General features: G+C 40.5%; 1 protein-coding gene and 1 long non-coding RNA gene across 3 annotated transcripts in view; one reads left to right on the forward strand and one right to left on the reverse strand.

Annotated features, from left to right (window-relative positions):
* The window catches only part of dpysl2b (dihydropyrimidinase like 2b), a 31,951-nt gene extending 8,395 nt beyond the window's left edge, over window positions 1–23,556 (forward strand). For both annotated transcript variants that reach the window (XM_004538422.6, XM_004538423.5), the window contains exons 2-14: window positions 5,393–5,481; window positions 6,273–6,457; window positions 8,523–8,687; window positions 9,066–9,127; window positions 10,136–10,216; window positions 10,568–10,636; window positions 11,536–11,656; window positions 11,920–12,076; window positions 12,191–12,332; window positions 14,024–14,194; window positions 17,097–17,276; window positions 17,539–17,704; window positions 19,245–23,556. In XM_004538422.6, the coding sequence (XP_004538479.1) occupies window positions 5,393–5,481; window positions 6,273–6,457; window positions 8,523–8,687; window positions 9,066–9,127; window positions 10,136–10,216; window positions 10,568–10,636; window positions 11,536–11,656; window positions 11,920–12,076; window positions 12,191–12,332; window positions 14,024–14,194; window positions 17,097–17,276; window positions 17,539–17,704; window positions 19,245–19,336 (1,680 nt within the window). In that variant the 3' untranslated portion in view covers window positions 19,337–23,556. The remainder of the gene's footprint in view (window positions 1–5,392; window positions 5,482–6,272; window positions 6,458–8,522; window positions 8,688–9,065; window positions 9,128–10,135; window positions 10,217–10,567; window positions 10,637–11,535; window positions 11,657–11,919; window positions 12,077–12,190; window positions 12,333–14,023; window positions 14,195–17,096; window positions 17,277–17,538; window positions 17,705–19,244) is intronic.
* Window positions 1,647–12,670, reverse strand: LOC143419482 (uncharacterized). The gene is made up of 5 exons (XR_013099475.1): window positions 12,562–12,670; window positions 11,501–11,677; window positions 6,289–6,487; window positions 5,374–5,457; window positions 1,647–2,358 (listed from the first exon to the last, which is right to left on the reverse strand). It is a non-coding gene; the product is annotated as an uncharacterized LOC143419482 (long non-coding RNA).
* Window positions 23,557–24,379: the final 823 nt, after the last annotated feature.

The following is a 24,379-nucleotide window of genomic DNA, read 5'->3' on the forward strand; positions in this document are numbered from 1 at the left end:
ATGAGCAAGTTTTAATAGCAAAGAAGAGTGTTTTTATGGATTAAGAGGCTAAAACAATTAAAAACATGGTGATCAGTCATCATGAAAATAAAGTAAAAGTGGAATTTCTTGCATCAAAGGAAGAATCACATTCATCCAATGCATCAAGTGTGTTTTATAAATAAAACAGAAATGACTACTTAGAAAAATTTTGTATCTGTTTTTTCATGTCATTAATGTGCAGATGACTATTTCTGGGAATTACTTTATTTCCTGTTTTGCACTTTATTTTGAAGGAGCAGAGTGTTTTCCCAGTGGTTGCCTGAACATGTATGGAGATGATTTTAGCAGCGGGCTGTTTTTTGACTAATCCAGGACAAATATAAATCATAATGCTGCATGTCTGACCTGGCAGCCTTCTCCACCTGACTTAACTGTTTCCAGGATATCTTCCATTTGGACAACAACATACAATGTTGCCGGGTTACGTCTAACACTGGCAGACGTTTTCACTGCACCCAAGCTGATTTTGCCCTGATTTTATGAAAGTCAGCAGTTTGAGTACCCAGGCTTCTCTTCTCTTCCTGTGGAGGGTCTTAGTTTTCCTCCGTATGGTGCTGTGGTTTATTAATGTCAGGATTTTAATAATCGCAGCATTTGATTGATGTTGGTGATTTAACAAAACCATTACCTCTGCTTTCCATTATACCCAGTCTGTTTCTTTTTCTTAAGCACAATGTTTTACGTTATTAATAATACCTGTAAAAATTATAAGGATCTCTCATAACCTCATGAGAAGTATTATGTAAATCTACACTTCTCCTTAGCTTCGTAGAGCTTTTAATTCATTGTTTTTACGCCCCAAAGCACTGCAGAGTCCATACCCCTCTAACTAAATGAGAAAAAGGCCCATCTAGTGATCATCTGGTGAGTAAAGCATACATTTAGCAGCTAAACATAACGACAGAAACAACATTTCTGAAAAAATTTATCTTTAGACACAGGCTTTCCTGCTGTGCTGATAGTGTGACAGAGAACAAGACAGATTTTTACTAACCTGTCTGTTTTATACTTTGTTATTTTGCTGATGGCTAACCATGATATGTAGAGTTTACCAGCCTTGCTGGGACTTGTTTCTTGATCTCTTTCCATGTAAAATTCAGTTTTATTTAATCCAATGTGAATCCAGCTGATATACTTTAATGATATTTAGAAACAGAGTGTATGAGATATTCTAAAGTGATCCCTACTGGATGGAAAAACTGATCCACAATATACATCTCGGGGTTAAAGTGCTAACAACATGCCTGCAGATGGATTAAAAATGAGATATTTCTATGTTAGAGCTATTTAAAATCTAATGCCAGCAATGTGTTAACAGCATGGATATTAAAAAAAATGGACATAGTCATCAATTGTTGGTTTTCGACACTGTTAAGCTTCAACATCAGTGTTTTGTCCATCACCATGTTGGGTTTTTTTGGAACTGGAAGTTACCTTATGGATCAAAGATTGGAGTCATCAAAAGTGTAAAAGATGAAAGTAGCTGCTGCGATGTCATCTATTGCAACCTTACTGGTTAATGATTTATGATTGTCAACAAGCGTGCCGCTTTATACCATATCAATGTTGATGCATGATATGACCAATACTTACATAACAGATTTAATATGACCCAAAATACCTTTTTTTCTCTCGTATACTTCTATAGAACTGGAAGTCTTTTCTAATGGCTTTCAGATAGAATCCATCCAGCTTCTATCACTTATCTAAGTCCAGCTTGTGGGGGCAGCAGTCTAATTAGAGAAACCCAGACCTCCCTCTCCCCCAGCAACCTCCTCCCCTTCAGCTGGCTCATATTAGTGTGGAGGAGTGGCTGCGCTACTCTTTGTCTCTTGTGAATGACCAAACTCCTCACTGTATCTCTAAGGGAGGTTATTTGTATGTGCGATCTCATTCTTTTGCTCAGTCACTACCCAGAGCTCGTAGCAAAGTACACTGAGGGTACATTGGCTAATTAGCCCTAACTAGACTTTCACTCAAGAAGATAAGTACAACCCCCCCAAGAACTTCTGGTATCGTCAGTACATAATAGTGAGGGTTAATATTATTCAGGTATTACATTACAAAGGCACCAAATGCAAACACACACCCAGGTAGATGATTTACAAAGAAATTCCTGCCACTCAGAGTTGTTATGAAGGAGGAAGGAATCCATAGAGGACAAAACTATATTTTGTACCCAGCTGTAAATGTGCACTTCAGTTCTCTAATATAGAAGTCTGTGGGGATTGACTCGAGCCTCAGGAGGCACAGAGACGAACTGGAGTTGTTGTTTCAGCTCTGGACGTTGCCCCTTCCAGTCACAAGCTCTTATAGCTAAGGTAAAACAAATAAACACAAACAAAACATTAGTCATAGATATCTAAATTATCCACACTTCACAGTAATTAAAGTTGCAGACAATCTCATAATACTTAAGGAAATAAATTTGTCTAAAACTGACACTTATCATTAACAAAAGACAGACAACACAGCAGGCTTCTGAGCTTCATTATCCCACAGTTTGAGTCACGTGTTCACTCCTGTTTTCTGGAGGGCTCAGTTTTAGGCTCTGTTGATACTGCGTCCCACTGCACTGCAGTTTTTTGGCATCTATCAGCAGATAGAAAAGGAGCCATGAACTGTTTGCCCCTTTGGTGTAGGTGGGACTTATTTATGCTCTGTCTCCATGCTCCGCCCACTATGCCGAAAGTATTACACTAGTCCAGGATGTTTTGTTTGAGGAAACAGAGGTGAAGGAGGTTGAGGAAAGTTACTGTGTTAAACAAAATATTCAGTGATTGTTTTTATAAGTGTCCTAATTACGTTACAGATCAGGTTTTTTTTAATGCTCATTGAACTGTTTTTGCCTTGTATGCAATCTCAGTAAGGTTGTAGGTTGTAGCCTGGAATGTAAACACAGTAGTTTAGTAACAGTGGGCCCATTGAGCTTTATCCACATCCTGTTTGTGAGCTCTGAAAAAGTTCCCACGAAGGAAAGGTCACTGTCATGCTTGGCACAGATCCAGTACAATCACACGCTCTGTCACACGACCCCTGCGAGCTTTAAAACAATTGAATTATTTTAAAGCACGGTTCTGGATTCAGGGACACTAATTGTTCTGCAAATACAGCTCTATATGAAACAGCGCAATAGGTGCAATTTTGTGAGAAGGGCTGCAGTGTCTTGGCAAAGTTCAGTGAGTAATGTGATAATGACAGTCATGACGGGGCGCATGATGTAACGGCATATTTCAAAGCAGTTGTTGGGAGGAAAACGGGCCAGCAGCGGGCTGGAGCGAAGCCAGTCGCTCAACCAGAGCACTCTGTTCCACACAGATCGAAGATTACCACATGATCTATCTGCATTAGTTCCATCACTGCTGTCAGAGTGTGGCCACACCTTTCAGATGACAACTGCAAGGCATTTTCCAGAAGCTGCTGCAGTCAGCTGAAGTTGTTTTACTGTGTACTTTACTCCATTCTATATTTCATCCAGAAGAATACGGGGTATTGCTAATATGTGAAACGTTAGTACACATGTGAGGAAAAAAATGCTTCAAAAGCAGTCATAAGGAAATTTGGATAGGTATATATATCTGAGATCGTTGTGTGAGGACTTTGTTTTTTCCTATTCAGGGGTACTACTGTACATGGAAAAGGGTTTAAAGCTTTTGTGGCTCCTGAGGGAACTGCGGATCTGATGGACATCACTTGAGTCAGTGGCCGTCAAAGCTGAAGACTATGAAACTGAAATTATTGGGCAGCCATCTTGAGGCTGCATTTACCTCTGCTAGTAAAAAACAGCTGAGGTCCTTCACACTGGGGTCTGGTTATGAATGGCATTGTTGGTCCCAGTCAAAATTTTCCCCCTGCAACAGCACTAAAGTTATGCAAAAGAAGTGCATATTTATGGAGCGTTTCTTTGCAACATCCATCATTTTTTTTAAACCATTAATCTGTTTATATTTTTAAGACTTTCCTGTAGTAAATATTGAATGTTGGTCATTAAAACCACCAAATAGACCAACTTAGTCTGTTTACATACTAAGCTAAAAGATATTCAGTTTATTTATTTATTTTTTTAAGTGAGCTAAATAAGTTTGCGTTATTTCTACATATGTGGCTGTGTTATATAAACAACCTATTAGGTAATATTTTACAGAGCTGGCTTATGGTTTGTGCTGCCTGCAGCACAGCAGTTGTCCTCTGGGCTGAAGCTGCTGGCCTGGCAGCAGCCAGTGGCAGCGCCTCAAACAGAGCAGCCTTTGTTAGAAGGGGGAACGCTGGAGCCCTTGTGACATAGCTGCCACTCCCTTTCTTGGAGAGAGGGCCAGGGCCTCCCCGGGGTGGCTCGAAGGAGGGACTGTGGAGGTGGTAGACTCCCCCCTCCTCCCCGTCCTCTCTCCAGCATAGAGACAAGTGGCACGGCAGCAGGCATGGATGATTGATTACACGCTCAGTGGCCTGATTGGTTCTCTCTCACGTCTGTTTGTGCGATAATTCGACCACATGAAGGGGGCAGATGGGTGTGTCTGGAGGCGGGCTGCTGTCTTTATTGTCCGAGCAGTGAATGATTTCCCTAATTTTGCTTTTAAAGCAAAGATCAAGTGATCCACCAGTGAGAGGAGCGGTGATGAAAATGCACTGGGCCCTCTCTTTGCTCTCAGCACAGGGATCTAGAAGTTTGTTGTTCTTCTTAATTTGGAGATAATGCTTTGTGTACTGCAGATGTTCACTAATCCCATTTTAAAGCAGTCAGACTGTTTGAATCCAGTCCCCTCCTTAGATTAACGTCTTTTCTTTGTCCGTATTCATCTTCTTTTCACAATGTCTTTCCACCGCCAGCCTGACATAAACAGTGTCACAGTGAAAACATCCACACACAAAAAAAACTGGTGCTGGTCCAAACATCCCAGCTCTTAATACTCTTTTACCCCCTGCCCCTCCAATCAGCCACCCCCACCGGATCAGTGTGTTAGAGTATTAAGAGTGTGTACAGTGTGTTTACAGATATCTGTATGCGTGTGTGTTTGCAGAATAGGAAAGCCAGTGTCAGCTGAGAGACAATGCACAGCCATGTGTTCCTTATCAGACGGCAGCCTAAAAAGGCCAAGCAGAGCCAGTATTTATGTTTTGCTGTGATTGTTGCCAATCCACTCCTTGAAGTGACATTTCCCAAAACGTCTTTCATCAAATGCCCTTAATCCAGCATCCAGTTGAGCCAAATCGGATACTCACCCTTGTAAGCGTATTTTTATAGGCGGCTATAAATCCATGTCTTTTACAGGGTTGTTATTCCTACAGATTAACTCAAGCTGTTTTTTTAAACAAAAATGTGCAGCAATTCACCTTCTTTATTGTTTTCCAGAGCGACCGTCTCCTGATCAAAGGGGCCAAGATTGTGAATGATGACCAGTCCTTCTGTGCCGACATCTATATGGAGGATGGAGTCATCAAGTGAGTTTTCCTTTAAGCTGCCGGCAGTTTATTAAAAACCCAACTTTTACCATGTCCATGTTTGAAGCTCTCGGCTGAATCACTACAAACTAACTAAGGGCCTCCTCTGCAGCAAGTAGAGTTTACTACTCATCTCACCATAATCTCACTATGATATACAATTACCTCTAAATAGCACCACAAATAATACATTCTTCTTGCAGAGTGAAAAGTAAACTTGTCATTATTGCCATATAAAATCTTCAGTGTTTAATGTCAAAGTTACCAATAAATGAAACCAGCACTGCCATACTACAATTCTGATCACTTTTTTAGCTTGTCATTATAACTTTTCTGTAAATTCGTTAGGTTAATCGTCATGAAACTAAGCTGTTTTAGTGCCAAAAGTGACTGAGTAGGATGATTTATTTATGATGATGAGCTCTAGCAATGCAGGACAGATATTTTTTCTCAAGTCTGGCTTTTATCAGACGGCCCTGGAGAAAGCTGACAATGCAGTCAGTTTTTAGTTTTGACTGTGTTTGCTATACAAAACAGGAAAAGTTGTGAGTAAGAAGTTAATTACTTTTTTGCAGAGCGTAATGGAAACTGCCACAAAGAAAATGATGAGCATTGATACATACTCAAAAACTACTACCCTAACCCATAAGTATATGAAACCACTAATTACTAAAAAATAGTAAATGTAATTAATGAAATTAAAATGACTAATTCATTTGTAATTCTGCTTTCTAAAATTACTAAGGGTGGTGTAATCAGCAGTTTAAATGTTGCTTTTCTCTTTAACTCAGACAAATCGGGGAAAACCTCATTGTGCCCGGTGGGGTAAAAACCATCGATGCCCATGGTCGGATGCTGATGCCCGGTGGCATCGATGTGCACACTCGTTTCCAGATGCCCGATCGGGGCATGACCGCCGCTGATGACTTCTACCAGGGCTCCAAGGCGGCGCTGGCCGGAGGCACCACCATGATCAGTGAGTTGCTGAGCACAAAGCCCCTGCTGTCTGCAACAGAAGATTCAGAAATGGGTTAAAGTTGGTGTCTGAAAGCTTTGTGTGAGTGAAAGGAAGCTGAGTGTGTCTGTGGTGGGTTTTTCCCTGCAGTGATTCTTCATTTACTGATTGGCCCTAATTGAACATGTCTTAATGAGAACAGGAAGCGTGCCAGGCCTGCTCATGAGCAAGCCAAAATATGAACCCATCCATCTGGTCGGAGCACTCTGAGCCATGAGGTGCTGATTGCTGTACATACTGTGTCAGGAAGTTTCCAAAGAGACAGACAGACTCTGTAGTTTGTTTGCTATTATTTTATACACCCTGTTTATGTAATTTTGGCCTGTTGTAGTTGTAGTATTCTGAATTTCTTAATGGTGCTTGCAAAGCCCAGATTTTCTTCTCCTTGGGCTCGTTTCCCTTGCACTTCAAAGTCGTTAAGCTCAAGTTAAGAGTTTAAGCATTAGTTGAAAACTTGTCCGCAGGAATTTCTTTCTACTTCCTTTGAGTTACCATCTATCTGTAGTTTTGTTATGGCTTGGTTTGTCCTAGACATAGTTTTTAAACAGGGCATTGGAGTCAGTTTCAAGTTGTACCCAGATTTAAAAAAAAAAAAACCCAAACTCTTACCCTGTGTTTTATCAGTGATTTTTTTTTCTAACAAAATATCGTAAATATAATGTAACAGCAAATCTTGGTTCTTACATTGGTTTAATGGTAATGTTATTTTTAAATTTACATACAAATTTAAAGAGTTGACGTAATGAGCAAAGAAAACAAAGCTAAATGAAAACTTGAACTGTAAATGTCACACTGGCCCTCCCTCTGCTGACTCAACAGGAACACCATCCTCCTCCTGGCAGCAAAACATACTCACACTGCATGCCTTTTTTACCCCAAGCTAAAAGCCGATTGCTGTAGCTCCTCTTAGGGGCTTAGTCAGGTCTGGAATTGGTGTGTAACATCCTGCAGCCTGGTGACACTTGCCAAATAGAGATGATTTCTATAATGAAATGCTCTATTCAATGTAGTTTAGGCTTAATTAAAGGCATCTGAATCCAATCTTAACTACAGACTACATATAAAAGGTACATTTTAGCCACCTTGACACCACTCACTCACTGGTAATAGTCATGTTAGGTTGTTGGGTTTTTCTTGGAGCCAGTAGGGACAATGTTTTGGAGGGATTTGTGATGATATTAGTTAGCAGGGCTTTCACACAATAGATACCTGCTAAATCGTAAATATAATAGTATTAGAATTTCACTCACCAAAACTCAAACATAGACTTCTTATATTGACCTTGTGAGCGTTGTTAAATTTAAACGCGAGTTAAAAAAATTCTATTAATTCACTTTTATTTATATCGTGCCAAATCAGAAAAACAGTTTCCTCAAGGGGCCTTATATTATATGGTAAAGACTATAATAATACAGAGAAAATCCCAACAATCAAACAACCCCCATCAGTAAACACTTGGCGACAGTGGGAAGGAAAAACTCCCTTATAACAGGAAGAAACCTGCGGCAGGACTAGGCTCAAGGAGGGTCAGCCATCTGCTGTGACCATTTGGGGATGAGAGGAGGAGCACAGGACCTTACAAAGACATTCAGTCTACATACATATGTATCAAAGAGGAAAAATAGCAAATGTAAAGTTGGGCATTTTAGCATTGAACTCTATTAAGAATGTGTTTTGGGGAAAGCCTAAAGTGGCCACTTCAGGAACTGCAGTTTCTGCATTCACTGTTTAGCCCTGGAGTTTGCATCTTGCTCTAGATATGAAAGGTTTCTAATCAGACACGTTTCATACAGTTTCAGGTCTGACTCTGGTGTGTAAATATGATCATTTTTAAAAATCAGTTTGTTCCACATGTTCATACAGCCAGGCGTGAAATACATCATTGTCCATTAGGCCTGGATACAACATAACATAAAAGATAGATAAAATACAAGACAGCAGAGTTCCTGTATTTGTGTAGCTGTTTAACCGTGTGTGTGTGTGTGTGTGTGTGTGTGTGCGTGTGTGTGTGTGCGTGTGCGTCTAGTTGACCATGTGCTACCTGAGCCTGGCACCAGCCTTATGTCAGCCTTCGAGCAGTGGCGTGAATGGGCCGACAGCAAGTCCTGCTGCGATTACTCTCTGCATATCGACATTACCGAGTGGCACAAGGGAATCCAGGAAGAGATGGAGACGCTCGTGAAGGATCACGGTACGTCTCACGTAACCACAGTCATGTTTGATTATCTTGAATTAAAGATTTGCGCATTGGGAACGTGATTGGAAAAATTAATATTTAGATCTGTTCGATGCAAAAAGATTAACATCAGTCAGTATCAGTCCTGTAACCTGAGTGCAGCAGCCTGCACGTGATGCATTTAATGCAACTTTTTAGAATGAAAGCATCAGAAAGAGATGTTCTACTCACTTTTTAGCAAGACACACGCAAAAACCCACAATAAAGGGTCTTATTTTACACAATAGTTTTCTTGCATTCAAATGATCCAAACTTAGGGTTCATCATCTACCAAGGAACTTCGTATTTAAGTTGGTTAATGATTAGTATTTTTTTCTGCTTTAAACCTTTCAGGTGTTAACTCTTTCCTGGTCTACCTGGCTTATAAGGATATTTTCCAGCTTACTGATGCTCAGGTAGGTTGTCACTGAATTTTTCAGCATATTCTGTATTGTGCTACAATAAATTGAATTATGCTACAGCCCTTCTGTACAAACTCTTTTAGCTTAAAGGCTGCTTATACTTACAGCGGTGATATTAGATATACTGTTGTCTGATCGCCAGGGCAACAAACAGGCATTAAGTATTGACCTAAAGAGGAAGAGAAAGAGATTGAAAGCCTACAGTAAATCTGACCTAATACTATCATAAAAGTCATATCCTACTCTTGATTTTGGCTCACGCGCTCACTCTACAGCGTGACTTACTGTGCGAGTCTGTTTGTCTTGGCTAGGCTTCCCCTCGTGCTGATTTTCCTGTGTGTTTCTCTTGGGAGAGCGACAGGATAATGAAAGCCACAAACTCTCTTTCTGACTGAAAATGAATTAATCCCACCTGAAAGCAGTTTTGAAACAGATCTGTGATGATCTTTGCACCTGTGTGAGGAATGCTGGCAGTTGGGTGCAGCCAGAGTTTATCATTTTCTCTTCCGTGTCAAACTCTGACGGCTTTTTATTGTTGCATGTTTAGCAGTCCTGGTTGGGGGGATGATGACTCGTTCATCACCACAGTTTTTCTTCTGTCTGTGAACTCGCTGTGTTTCCTAAACTTCAGACTGTGGGAGACTCGCTAATAAAGATTACTACACAATCAGTTACCCACAACTGATAGTGGAAAAAAGAGCTTATGTTTGCTAAAATTATTCAATTATAGACTTTAAATCCATCTTTTAAACCAAATAAATACTAGGGTAGACCAAATGTTAGCCCTTTTTCCAATTAGTCACATTCATTCAGACAAAGACATTGTCTGAATGACCCACCGACTTAAAAAGAAAAGATTTTTCCAATATATCACTGCTGGAAATCAAAAAAGCAAAAAAAAACCCCATGCTGTGAGTTCCTCTTCATCTAAAACAATTGATACAACTAGACTTTAGGTCTGTGCTGGAGTTCAAAATTTTACTGTCTTTGTCTTTGCTGCAGGTGTATGAGGTTTTCAGTGTGATCCGCGATCTGGGAGCCATCGCCCAGGTTCACGCTGAGAATGGTGACATCGTAGCTGAGGTATGACTCTTCATACCATAACAAGATGCCATCTGGAGATGAACAGACATGATTTTTCTGCAGGATTTTTGCATTAAATGGAATCTTAACACCCTAAGCTTTGAGGGTTATGAGATACCGCTTGAAAGCTGGACTTTGAGCTCAAAGACTGTGACACATCAGTTTCTTCTCAGTTGTGACGAAATGTTCAGTGCTAAGCTGTTAATAGCCAACAGATGAGGATAGATATTCTCAGAGCTGCTTAGTTTTCACTGCCAAAGCCAGTCATGACAAACATTCGTCCACCTGCACATGACTCAACATCTCGTATTTCCCAATGCGCTTTGTGTGTGCTCATGTGCGTGTGTTTAGGAGCAGCGCAGGATGCTGGAGCAGGGGATCACTGGGCCTGAAGGACACGTGCTGAGCCGCCCTGAGGAGGTGAGTCACAGCTACAACTCTGTGAAATGTTGCTTGGACTTTGAGGAAAGCGTATCGGTTCATCTCCAAGTTGTTGGGGTTTTTTCGCAGTAGGGGATGTGACCTTTACGGGCTTCAGCGTTGCTGCGTCTGAATCGTTGAAAGTTTTACCTTGAGGCTCTGGATTTTTCACTTCTTTATAATCTTTGTAACTTTCTCCTTTTCCCATGATGAATGTAGATAATCACGCCCTAAAGCCACTTTAATTGAGTACATCCTCCCTGCATAAATCAATGTTATTTTAAAATCAGTTCCTCAGTTTTTCTTCTTAAGGTTTTCTGTATTTTTCTAATTATCATCTGATGAAGGCAGTGATTTCTTAGGGGCCTTAGGGGAAAAAGCACAAGTTAAATTGTCATGGCAGTGCTGCTCCTGCTCAGGTTAATCAAATCTTGACCATTTTCCATGGTCATACATGGAAAAAGAGACATAAAAATAATGAAAAATACCTTGAAATGTTGCAATAAATTGACCTAGAAAATTTTAAATTCCATATTGCTTTTCACCTCGGAACATTTTCTCTGTCATTTAATCTGTCAGAAAACGTCTCCCTTCAGTGTTTAACCTTGTTGTACCTGCGTTGCTATGCAAGGAGAATATGAGTTAAATATGAAGCTACAGCTCGCTGCTGAATACTTAGATATTTCCTTAATATTTAGCTTAAATTGATTCACCTCATTTATTCATTTTATATACTATATATAAGTTATTTACCTTTATAAATACATGTGATATCTAAAACACCAGGGCATTGACATACTGTTGTGCACACATTAAAATGACGAAGACTGAAATGAAGAAGAGAGGAATAAGAAAGGTCATCACCTCCATCTATTAAAGTGAACTCTTCTGTATTCCAGGTGGAGGCGGAGGCCGTTAACCGCTCTGTGACTGTAGCCAACCAGACCAACTGCCCGCTGTATGTCACCAAGGTGATGAGCAAGAGCGCTTCTGATGTCATCGCTCAGGCCAGGAAGAAGGGTGAGAACTAAGATAAAGATACTGCCCATCGTCAGAGAGGAAAAAGACAATATTAGTGGATTTTCACAATAATATGAAACTAAATTAAATTTAAGCCCAATTTTATGTTATGATTAAGATTAATTATAGAGTAGACTTCACAGAAAACGGTAAAATAAACACAGATAAGTACAAATAGATGCAATGAAGCTTTTGCATGAGTTCGCATGACATGCACGTGAGGAACATAGGATCTTATGCTATGATGGGACTTGTCTTTATAGGCACTGTTGTCTATGGAGAGCCAATCACTGCAAGTCTGGGAACAGACGGTTCACACTATTGGAGCAAGAATTGGGCCAAAGCGGCTGCTTACGTCACCTCTCCTCCACTGAGCCCTGACCCGACCACACCAGACTATCTCAACTCCCTGCTCTCCTGGTAATTGGATGCAAACACGTTATAGGCAAAGTTAAAAAGAAAATGTCAGCAGTGCTTTTTCTCTGAGCATGACACAGTCCTGTCTGTCTTTTTTGTACTAAACTTATTACATAGTGGAGACCTTCAGGTGACAGGAAGTGCACATTGTCCCTTTAACACTGCCCAGCGTGCTGTGGGCAAAGATGACTTCAGCTTGATTCCTGAGGGTGTGAATGGCACTGAGGAGAGGATGTCTATCATTTGGGACAAGTGTGTGGTGAGTAAATTTTGCTTTTGGGTGGAGTTCACAAGACCCTGTGCAGTCCTGTGAAAACTCCCCATGATTCAGTAGCTTGTAGAACCACCTTTAGCAGCAATAACTTGAGGTAATCATTTTCTGTATGACTCTCACATCATTATAGAAGTCTTTAGGCCAAGTTTGCTTCAGTTCATTGAGGTTTGCAGAAATTTCTTTATGACGATGGTGGCATTGTGTTAACACTCACCTGAAAGCTCCAGACCAGCAAACTGCCAAAACTTCTGCTTTTATAGAGGTGCTCACACTTTCTGATGCTCAGTTAATCAGGTGCATTTGATTAACAGCACCTGGCTGCTACTTACCCCCTTAATTCCCATGGAAGCGGTAAGGGTGGACTTATTCTTTCACAGGACTGTGTCTCACAATACACTAAAGGCGTTTTCACTCTTGGCTCCATTCTTCCCTCAAAGCAGCTCAGAGCAGTTAGTCAGCTCTTTTCACGTTTATGTTAACACTGTAAATGATGTCAGACCTCTTTTAGGCAAACTGAACTGGGACTCATTTGAGAAGTGTTCGGTTCACTTCAAGTCCACACTGCGGTCTGTTTAACCTGTGCATTGTAAACAGAAACTCACTGCCGGTGTATTATAGGTCTCTCGGCGTCTCTAGGCATGCTGTTGACAATAAGCATGCAACTGCTTAAAAACCAAATTGACATATGGAGTGAAGTAAAGCTTTACTCCAATTTACATCCAGCTAAAAGGGAACGGCTTTATTGGGAATACATCACCGAGCTGTAGGAGTTGTGCCAACCCTAAAAATGTAATTAAAGGGGAATGAGGTGATTTTATAAAAGTAATCTGATACCATCCTTTAAATGTACTCTGTTACAAGTAAAAATGCTAGATTTTGTATCATATTAGATTAAAACTAACAGTACTAAATGAAAAAAAAATTCGCCCCTTACTGTCATTCTGTTAAAAATCTGTCAAAACAATTAGCTTGTTTTTTATTTTTTGTTTTTTGGTACAATAACTTCTTCCAGGATTATTTTCCATGTTGCAGGTCCCCAAAATACATATAAATGGCTCAACATTTTCCAATTTTTAAATTATTACTATTTTTCCCAGTAATTCTAAGCTGTGATAAGGTCAAAGTCACACCCCAGCCATTTCAGTTTGCATAAATACAACAAAACGATTTCAAACCCACTCTAATGCTAAACCTTGTTTCTCTTCAGTGTTTCTGCTTTATCAAACCACATTTGAGCACCAAAATCACAAACTATATCATGAACTATATCATAATAGTAGTATTATGATAGTAGTACTACTATTAGTGGTATAATAGTAGTATAATATATCATAATAATAGTAGGAAAACACCAGTTTAATGCCTGTGACATTAAACTGGTGACATTAAACTATTTAAAAAGTACACTTTGGATAAACTTCCAAGGGTCATAGCTCCAAAAATTCCACCCACTCCTATGTGCTTTGAAGGCCAAAAACAGTGCTTTGTCCTCTATCAGATCTACAAAAAACAGAACAAAAACAAGCTAAATTTCTTGGTGCAAGAAGAGGATTTAGGAGGGTTGATCTTGATTAATTCAAAAAAGGGCCGTATGTGAATACACGTGAAACGGACAAAACACAAAAGAGGTCACAAGCTTTGGTAGCTTTCTCACTCTCAGCTCTGACTTATTTCAGGTAACGGGTAAGATGGATGAAAACCAGTTTGTGGCCGTGACCAGCACAAACGCTGCCAAGATCTTCAACCTGTACCCCCGCAAGGGCCGCATTGCTGTGGGCTCAGATGCTGATCTGGTGCTGTGGGACCCTGACGTCACAAAGATCATCTCCGCCAAGAGCCACCAGTCGGTATGGTCCTCAATTATTTCTACATAACTAGCTATTAATACTGACACAGAGGTCTCTTTTCTTCGCTAATGAAAGCCTACCATATACTGACTTTAATTATATACGCTGCATGTGCCAAAAGTTTGCGGGCATTCCAAGCTGCTAAGGAACCGTTTCCTGTTTCTTTCAAACAATACATCGTCATAGCAACAGCGTTAGATGAAAACCAAAAAGCTTGAAGGTCTGAAAAATGGAGCTGTCCAAATTTTGAGTGGTTCTGGTTAATCAGCTAAGAGTAGTTTATAAAAATATAGGACAGCGAACTTCCTGTAAGTCTATTGTGTTGTGACTGTGGATCGGTTTGGGCATGTTTATATTTTAAGAACAGGACTTTTTAACAAAAACTGGAGTCCAGTAACAAAAGTATATATTATCATATTAAACCACTGATGCAATTTAAAGCAGCAGTGTTAAATAAAAACCCACAGGCTTCAAAATATGAAGATAAGATCGTGAAAATACAACCTCTGGACTTCTGGTTTCCTGTAGGTGGCGCTATGACAAAGACTCAGTATTGGAATGCAGATATACTCCTACTTGTAAAAGGCTAGCCTTGAAACTAGCCATTTTGGTAACTCCTTATGAATGAGGAGAGAGCAGTAACTTTAATGACCACTTCCATGACCACAAGAGCCTCAAAACTACATGTATAAATTAAAATCTCATTGTCTCATTCATTTCAAACTGGTGTCAGAGTTCAGGATCCACAGAGAATAGATTATTTAGATTAGGATAAAATTCAGGTAATTTCATCAAGTGATTAATACTGTTTGATAAGCTTTTAATTTGCCCTTGTTAAATTGCTAAAAGAAAATATCCTGCATTCTAAAATGTGGACCTTCCTACTTTAACTCTTTCTGAAAGAGTAAATGTAAAAGCTTGTGTGTGACTACTGAATCACTCAAGAGGTTCTTACAGACTGCTCACGGTCTTAAAATGAACAGATCCCACGGGTCAGTTCTTTTCCTGGCCATGTGCATTTTACTAAGCACATGGATCATAGAGGAGAGCTGCTGTTAATGGGTGTGGCTGACGAATTGCACTTGCAGAGGATAGCGGGGCTGACATCCGGAGGTCTGGCAGTTAGGTCCAGGCGTGTCTCTCCATTCCTGATTCCCAATCCAGTTCCTGCATTACCTGTTGGGGAACACGTATATAACATTTGCTTACATATTTACTATGATAACCAGTAGATTTTTTTTTCTACAACCGCAAAGTAGAAACTGTTGCAACGCTATTTTGGGGGGCTTTCTGGCACTGAACAATTACTGTCTTTATGTCTTTGGGATTCTTCTGTGGATTTCTGTTTAGTGTTCTTTAATTGGCAGGTCTCTTCTATTAAATTTCAGAAATGCAATAACATGTTTTGTTAGGAATCTGCACCACAGAGAACCTTAGATGTGACTGCTCTGCTTAACTAGCATGGAGGAGTTTGTGAACGAGCTACTGCTGCTGTGCAGAAATGCCACAGTGAATGACTTTGGGATGTGGGGGTGTGGCTTTGTTGTGGACATGATGCACTTGCCCACCAAAGTTAATATATGCATTTGAAAGCTAATGTGGGGGATTCAACTTTGAAGTCTCTCAGGGGGTGCTATCAATCCGTATTGCCCCATCACTGCCCATCAATGTTTAATGACCTTTCAGTCACACTGAGGCCCTCAAACACACTATTTATTCTTCTAATGCTAATGACACTAATTGTTATGCATGTAACTGATGACATTCAAAATAAGTGGTTGATAACTCTTTTGTTGTGATCAAGGACTCTTGTTTTATGGCAGCCTGACTGCTGAAGAGGGTGTGGGCCTCACACAGCGTCGAGGGAGTGATGTCATCATTAAAATCTGCCAGAGAGCTGGAACACATCATTTCTGATTGTTAGCAGGCCGGTCACTGTGCATCTGTATCCGTGTGTGTATGCATGGAAGACAGAGTGAGCTGTACACGCTCATGGAATCTGTCTTCTTAATCCCGTCATGTTCTTCGGTTTCCTTTTTGTTCCGCTTGGTCAGAAAATAACGGACCAGTGTTCAGGGGAGAAATTGCTCATTTGGAGTGTGTATGCATGCATGTGTGTGGGTGTCATAGGATAACCCAATATACCAGTGATCTCATTTTAGGCTCTGTCAGATTGCCATGACCTCAGCTTTAGCTCAATAAGCTTTTTGGGAGAGGAGTCGTAGGGCTTTCAAACTGGTCACACGGTAACCTCCACACCCTCCATGTCCACACACAAGCACTAAAACAACACCTTCTTCTTCTCTCAGCCTGAAGACTAATGCCTCTGTACTCTGCATTAGTAGGCCCGAGGAAACACTTTTATGTGAGTTAAATCAGTTAAGCTCCTATGAAATTATAGAAATTTTACACAGTGAGTCCTACAATATAACTCTGGCAGCTTTTCAAATAAACATTCAGTGCGAGCTTCATAAGTCTGTGAACTAAAATGGCATGCAGAATGTGCAACAGGAGGTTACGTCAGCCTTATGATAGCGGAAAATAAGCGGGGGGAAGTTGAATGACTGCATCTCCGCTTTGAAGGTATTTCTGTTATGATTTAAAGTGTCGGCATGGCGTTAGGAGGAACAAGCAGCTGCCATAAAACATCACAGGAACACAGCTGTCAGGTGTCAGACAAGAACTTAAAACCTGTTTCAAATCTAAAAGCACCAACAAAAAGGCTTATCTTTAAAATGTCGTACGTACAGTGCAATACAGTTAACAATGCGGGAAAATGTTCAAATATGTAAATACACTCAGATCCTTCAGTCCTTATGTTTGGAATTATATGCTATAATAAAGTAGTGATGTTTTATATTGTATGTTACTTTTGACACTACTGCTGTCCTTCTCCCCACAGACTGTGGAGTACAACATCTTTGAAGGCACAGAGGTGCGCGGCGGGCCTCTGGTCGTGATCAGCCAGGGCAAGATTGTTTTGGAGGACGGGAACCTCCACGTCACAGAGGGCTCAGGACGTTACGTGGTCCGTAAACCTTTCCCTGACTACGTCTACAAGAGGATAAAAGCTCGCAGCAGGGTACAACACTCCTCTTTGTCTGCTAGGGTTTGTGTTTAACCGTTTAATCAGATGGTAACATACTGGAAGTCATTTTGACATTAAAGTTGCTTCCCACACCCAGCAATTTCTTTTACGATTGGTAATTTGTGGAAAATTGGAGGGATGTCACATCTTGTTAGGAATTGGCCAAACTGTCCACACATCCAGCTCCACAGTGTGAATCTTTCCTTGCTAGTTTCCAGTGCTGTGACTGGCCTGTGTCTCATTTCCAACAATGCAGCTGGCTGAGCTGAGAGGCGTACCCAGGGGACTGTATGATGGTCCAGTCTGTGAGGTGTCAGTCACTCCTAAAACCATGACTCCAGCCTCCTCTGCCAAGACTTCACCTGCCAAACAGCCTGGCCAACCCGTCCGCAACCTGCACCAATCTGGCTTCAGCCTATCCGGTCAGTTGTGTTACCATCAGTTCTGGAGTCATTTTTGGGATGTTGAAGCACTGAATCCATTTTGGGGAGAGATTTAAAACCATTTACCTTCTTTTTGTATATCAGAGACTCAACATTGATGAGTCAAATTTTGCACTAAATTTAATCTGCATGAAAAGCCTAAACTAAGGGATTCTTTCATGACATACGGAGTTAAACACTGCATGCATAGCCCCATATTGCTCTCAAATAAGCCATGCATTCATTCAAGTGTAAGGGGCAGACTTTACACTGAAATTGGGTCCTTCTGTTGGACCGTGGCTACCTATCAAAAATAAAATAAAAGAGGCAGTTGGATACTATGCACCAGAAAAATCTTTACATTTGTCTTTCAGAGCTAATAATAATAATACTTGGTAAATTTGTGTGAATATTCATTTCCCATTTATTTTGTTATTGCTGTAGTTTTATATTTATTTCTGTGCATGATTGACAGCTTAAAAAACCTTGCTACAGTATCTCAATCTATCCACTGTCTGAGCCGAGCTGTTTTAGCTACTCTCCCTTGAAGGCCATTTCACTTCTCTTATTGGCTGAGGGACATGTGGTATCTGGCTCCACTGACACCATAAATACCCAAGAGTGGAAAAAGGGTCTGGTACCTGAGCAGTCACTGACCTCATGAATTAAAAGTTTGGCCGCATTAAAAATGAGCAGCCACCATATACTATAATCAGTATATAACACGTCCACTTGAAGTGTGTTGTGTTATGTTTTGTTTGTCTTTTAGTTTGTTAAGATTTTGCATCTTAATTTTGTGTATTAATTACACTCAGACCTCAACATCGCCCACTTTTTAAAGGACAAAATATTTAAAAAGTAGATTTTATTATGCTGGCTGAAGTTTTTCAGCCAGCTATGAGGTAAATAGTAACTGTAAAAATAAGATTTGATTTTGATGAAAAAAATAAAGGAAAATGGGGGAAAGAAAAGGCAAAGCTGCATATTTTACATTTCAGTGTTGAGGAACTACTCATCCCACGATGCATTGCAAATTTCAGCTTCCATAACAAATGGCTTCCAGCCTTCTCAAATTGAATCGTTTTTCGTTTACATGTGTGTGGCAAAGTGTGGCCTTGTTATCAATACATTACGGTGCTTCATTCTGGACTGCAGTCACCAATTGATGTTTTGTGCTCACATTTACATGGTAACAGCGACCTCCAGCAGCAACCTCCAACAATGTCTCCAATTGGAGACATTGCTGTTTTGGATTGTGGGTAGAGTAGTTTTTCTGCAGTGTCACAAATAAAATGTGTTAGTGTTAAAACAAGGTTGATATCATGCAGACAGGAGCACAGACCATTGTTTCACAGTGTCGTAGCTCGTAGTAGGTTTACTATGGATGGCTATGGCTTGTAATTAAAATCACTGTGGACAATGTGAAGGGGAATTTATGTTTCCTCCTGTGGTTGACTTCCCAAAGGAATTTTTCCTGCCACTTTCTAGTATTACAAAGACCAAAATTCATAAAACTAATCCTTTCCATTCTATCACACAGGAGCTCAGATTGATGACAACGTTCCTCGCCGGAATACCCAGCGCATCGTGGCGCCCCCAGGCGGCAGGGCAAACATCACCAGCCTGGGTTAGAGCCCCATCCTCAGGCGCTGAGGAGGAAATGAGGATTTGTGGATGTATGGCCAGCAGGAGCTGAAGTGGTGGGGGGTGAAGAAGCTACAGCATTACACCAAGATTCAAACTCTTCACAACACCTCATCAGGCCACCTGTTAGCCTCCAGCCTTCATGTCCTCATTTGCTGCTTTTTTCCCCACTTCTCCCCCAAAAACCTGTTCCTAGAGGACAGAGTTAGGAAAAAACACACAAACAAAAAAGAAGGTCTGCCTCATATGATGAAAAAATTGACAAAAAAATTGATAACACTCCTTATTTGAGCACTTTTGACTGCATCATTTCATTTTTATACTGTAATTTCTCCCTCCCATGTATCCCTGTGATATTTGCTTTGCTGTTGTTTTCATTGAGGGGTTGAGTAAGACTAACGTGATGTTATGCAGACGATGATGTTGGAGCAGGATGTCTGTTCTTTTTCCATGTTTTTTTTTGCATTTTGTGAGGAGTTAGAATGAAGCATGGATATAAAAACACACTAATTTCCTTTTATTCTTTCTCGAATAGGCCAAACAGTAAGTTGCTTGAAATTGACCAATTTTGCATTTCATTCAGCCAAAAAGAATCTAATACTTCCTTCCAGCTGTTAGAAGTCTGTGATTTGTATTATATCACATTTCAGTCGCTTCATTTTCCAGTCCATTGCTGTCTCTCATACAGTGCCACAATTGATATTTAATTGACTATTCGCCACGAAGACGGCCTTAACATTTGAAAAATTGAACATGGTAATGCTGTACTATGGGTACAGTCTGTTGGGAGTCAGCTGGAGAGTCCTGTGGAGCAGAAGGAGCTTTTGGCACGTAGTAAATAGAGCTTTATTCTTCATCTCTGTGTGTAAGGTCATTGTTAAGTGGGATTGATTTACAGGGGGAAAGAGAAAGTTTTACTTAATGTTACTTCCGACTCGGCCTTTCCTTGCCTTACTTTCTCTTTAGCGCCGTCCTTTTAGAGAACTTTTAGGAGTGTGGGGAAGGTGCCGTTCACAACGCAGCTACATGTTTTCCCATTTGTTTACATTCCCAGGAATCACAAAGGTCCAAATTCTTCATTGACAGCAGTAGAAACATCTGACAACCGTCCGTCACCAAGCAGTGCATTTACATACAGAATGTCTCTCCTTCCAAATGTGACTGTTTTATACTCCCCCCTCCCCTCCACACACACACCTCATTTTCTTTCTACTCTTTATGTGCCTGAACCCACAGAAGTTGTATTGATAGTCAGATTTTAGCTTCTTGTTTTGTTATTGTTTTTGAGGTAAGTGAAGGATGTAAGATAAAAAGATGTAAAATAGCCAGGATTAACCGATTCAAAGGTGCCAGATTTTGCGCTTTCATTGGGCCTATTCTGAAGATAGAGCCCTGTAAAGATGAACAGTGCTTGATATGTTGAAATGTTCTGTTGTTTTATAGTTTTGAACTTGTTGTCAAACTGCTTTTTAGTGTCATTCTGTAACTAGGTGCCTAAGGGCTGAGCACTATTGATTTATGCTTGAAAGTAGACATGAGCTAATGTACTTCTGACTAGTGTGCAGTGTTGATGTGTGAGGAATGGGACACGCACAGCAGGCTCCTGTACAGCTCTCAGTATGGCTGTGGAGTTAACATTGCTTCAGGCTGTACTGCAGCTGTATGCATTGTTCTTCTCCCTTTTCTTTTCTTTTTTTTAACAGCACAGTCTGGTTTTATTAAGTGAAGCAACTGATTTTCACCAGTAACCATCTTTCTGCCTGTGACTAAACGCTGAATAAACTTGACATGAACATAACCAGGGGCACTTATATAAACTGGGCTTAGATTCTTTAAATGCGCCTGTCTAGTTAACATAGTGACAGCAACTTAGGGGAAACCAAAGGTGAAACACATACATATTCCCTACCACTAAAAGGGTTAGGGATCACTTTGAAATACAGTACAAAATAGTCATCAATGTAATATTATACTGGTGGAAAATTGGGTCAAATAACCTTGTCTTTCATTATAAACCACTGATATATATATATTTTTTTAGTGGAGATAATTTATTTGAATTTCAGGGATAGGACTACACCTCAAACGCACCACCCTTCCGGTTCTATATTTCTGAGCGCTGTGCCTCCACTACCATGCCAGGGAGCCGTTACCGATCCACACTGTGGCCTTTCCTAAACTGCAGTCACAGGTCCAGGTCCTTGCTCTCTCCAAACGCACTTCTTTCAGTAAACCTAATCATATTTGAGGTGTGATCCCTGCTATTGAAATGAGATATCCTAAGACAGCATGGAGAAGCTCAATTCCAGCAACCATGTCTCCCGTGGTCAGTGGGCACACTGTTAAAAAAAAAGGATGTTTTCATGTAACGGTGTGTACTGCTCCCTTCACACACTGGTGCAAAACTGGCTCTGAAAAGTGGTGGACCTGGATGCTCGATTGAGTGAGAGGACATAGTCTCTTGTTTGAGAAATAGGCATCTAATAGAACTACATATGGAAGCTTTGTTAAATAGTAGCCCTCAGAGCTTCATTGTGCTGGTTTTTGAAAAGACTAGTACACACTGTTGCATGAAAACTCTTTGTGGGGCATTTTGAGAGTGTAAACTAACACAACTGCCCTACCTGCTTGTCTAGCCAAATTTATGGCTTCTTTAGTCACCACATTGCAGGAGGTAGCACTGTGTCACTCAAGCACAGTCTGCTGAATGTATGCCTAGATGGATGCTACATGAAAAATCAGTGATTAATGGCTTCTCATTAGAACAAATGCGCAAAAAGGACATTCCCAAGTAACCCCAAATTTCTGAGTGGTTTTGTGCATAATGTAGATATTAAAAGTTACACTTTCAGCCTTAGTGTTCCAGGTTTTCTCCCCTCTGAAAAAACAGGAAGTCTGTAGAAGGCAGACTCTTTCAGCATTACAAATGCTTTATGTATTTAAAGAATCCAAGGCAGACGGGAATGTAATAAATGCACGTCTCTGAAGCATTCAAATATGTGACGAGATAGGAATGTCTTCAAGGCAACTTAAACCTCTGCAAGTCAGAAGTGGAGAATTTTACTGTTTCACAGTTTCTTAATTCTTTTGATACTTTTCAAAAACTTCTTCAACATCCATGTTAGCATTCTGCTGCAGCTTGTAGTAAATCCAGTTACCGCTTTTTCAACGTTGGTTAAAAGTGTAGATGCGGGTGAGGCCCACAACACCAGCACAGTCTGGCTGCATCTGCTCCTTTCGCTCTCCCTTTTCCTTCTTTCTCTTCCTCCCTTCTTGGCTCTTTGGTTGTTTCTGGCTGTTGCCGTAGAGACAGACCCCTCCACTCTCATGGGGTTCTTGCTTTTTTTGTTTGTCATGGCAACGCTTTGTCAAATTTGAGGTTGCCATCAGCAACCCGTCCTGACCTGGAGCTATTAGTACAGGTTTTTGCGGACACACACACACACACACACACACACACACACACACACACACACACACACACACACACACACACACACACACACACACACACACATTTTTTTCATTATTCACTTAGAGTGCTGAAACATTACTACATAATCCTGTGCTGGGTTATGTGGAATTCAGAATGCTACCATAGTTCACAGTGCACTGCAGACTATTGAGGAAACACACACACACACACACACACACACACACACACACACACACACACACAGACTCTTAGCACACTAAAGAGCAAGGAGCCGTTGCTGCATTGCAGCGCCTGTGCCTGAAAAAAATCACTCGGATATTAAATACTAGCTGTCATTATTGGCATCCTCTTCGTGTCCCATGCCTCCTCAGTTTACACGCATACACACACTTATACTCCTTTAATGCTCTGTCAGCTTGGATGCTTTTTCTATGCCATATTATTGCTAATGATATACGAGTGATATGTATGTAAGCAACATGCTGCAGATTGAGAGGAGCTTCTTTCCATTCTGAGGTTGTTGATGCTGTCAAACATCTCCTTTGCCACCTGCAGCCCCTCCGTCGCCCTCTGTAAGCCTTTAACCTTTGTGAAAGTGAAACTCTGTGATGGTATTTGTCTTGGTGGCTGTGGGGTTTCTGGGATGCTTGCTCACTATGTCAAATCCCACGGATGGTGATGTAAAAAAAAAAAAAAAAGGAAAAAAGAAAGAAAAAGAAAAGAAAGTAACAGCGAGGACTTCAATGAATTAAAAAAAATGAGAAAAAATGAATTAAGTCTGTGTGTTTTTCATTACCTATTATGCGTTGTGTTAAGCAACATGTTTTCCACACAGTGCACCACACTGACTTTGATGTAGTAAAGGAAGGGATAACTATTAGACAGGTGAATTAAAGGCCCTAAGGCTTTAAAATCCATAAGAAAATAAAAAGTCATTTGGTCCCTAAATAAAATAAACACACTTATCAATAAATATATATTTCACCAAATCATTATTTATATAGCAGTATCCTTCCTGTTATCTTGGAGAACCACCTTTAACAGCAATAATGTGAAGTTTTTTGTGTGATTTTATCAGTCTCTCACATCATTATGGAGGAATTTTGGCCCACTCTTCTTCACAACATTGCCTCAGTTCATTAAGGGCATTCTTTTATGCACGGCTCTAAGTTTTCCCACCACAGCATCTTAATCGAGTTGAGGTCTGTGCTTTGACTGGACCACTGCAGCGCCTTCATTTTTTTGTTTTTTAGCCATTCTGGCACAGATTTGCTGCTTTGCTTGATATCACTGTCCTGCTGCATTTCAGCTAAGTTTTAGCTGTCATCTAGGAAAAGAGGCTTTCTCCTGGTAACCCTTCCAGACAAGCCATGCTTGTTCAGTAGAAACTTTGTGCAGTTTCTCTGAGCATTGCACAGTCTGACCGTGACGTGAATTTGCTGGGAAATCCACTCCTGGGAAGACTGGCAACTGTTTTGAATGTTTTCCACATGTGAATTATCTTTTTCACTACAGAATGATGAACTTCAGATTGTTTGGAAATGACTTTATAACTTTTCCCAGATTGATGGGCAGTAACAGTTGCTAACAGTTGT

The sequence above is a fragment of the Maylandia zebra genome, linkage group LG7, assembly GCF_041146795.1.
Source record: "Maylandia zebra isolate NMK-2024a linkage group LG7, Mzebra_GT3a, whole genome shotgun sequence".
Classification (NCBI taxonomy): domain Eukaryota; kingdom Metazoa; phylum Chordata; class Actinopteri; order Cichliformes; family Cichlidae; genus Maylandia; species Maylandia zebra.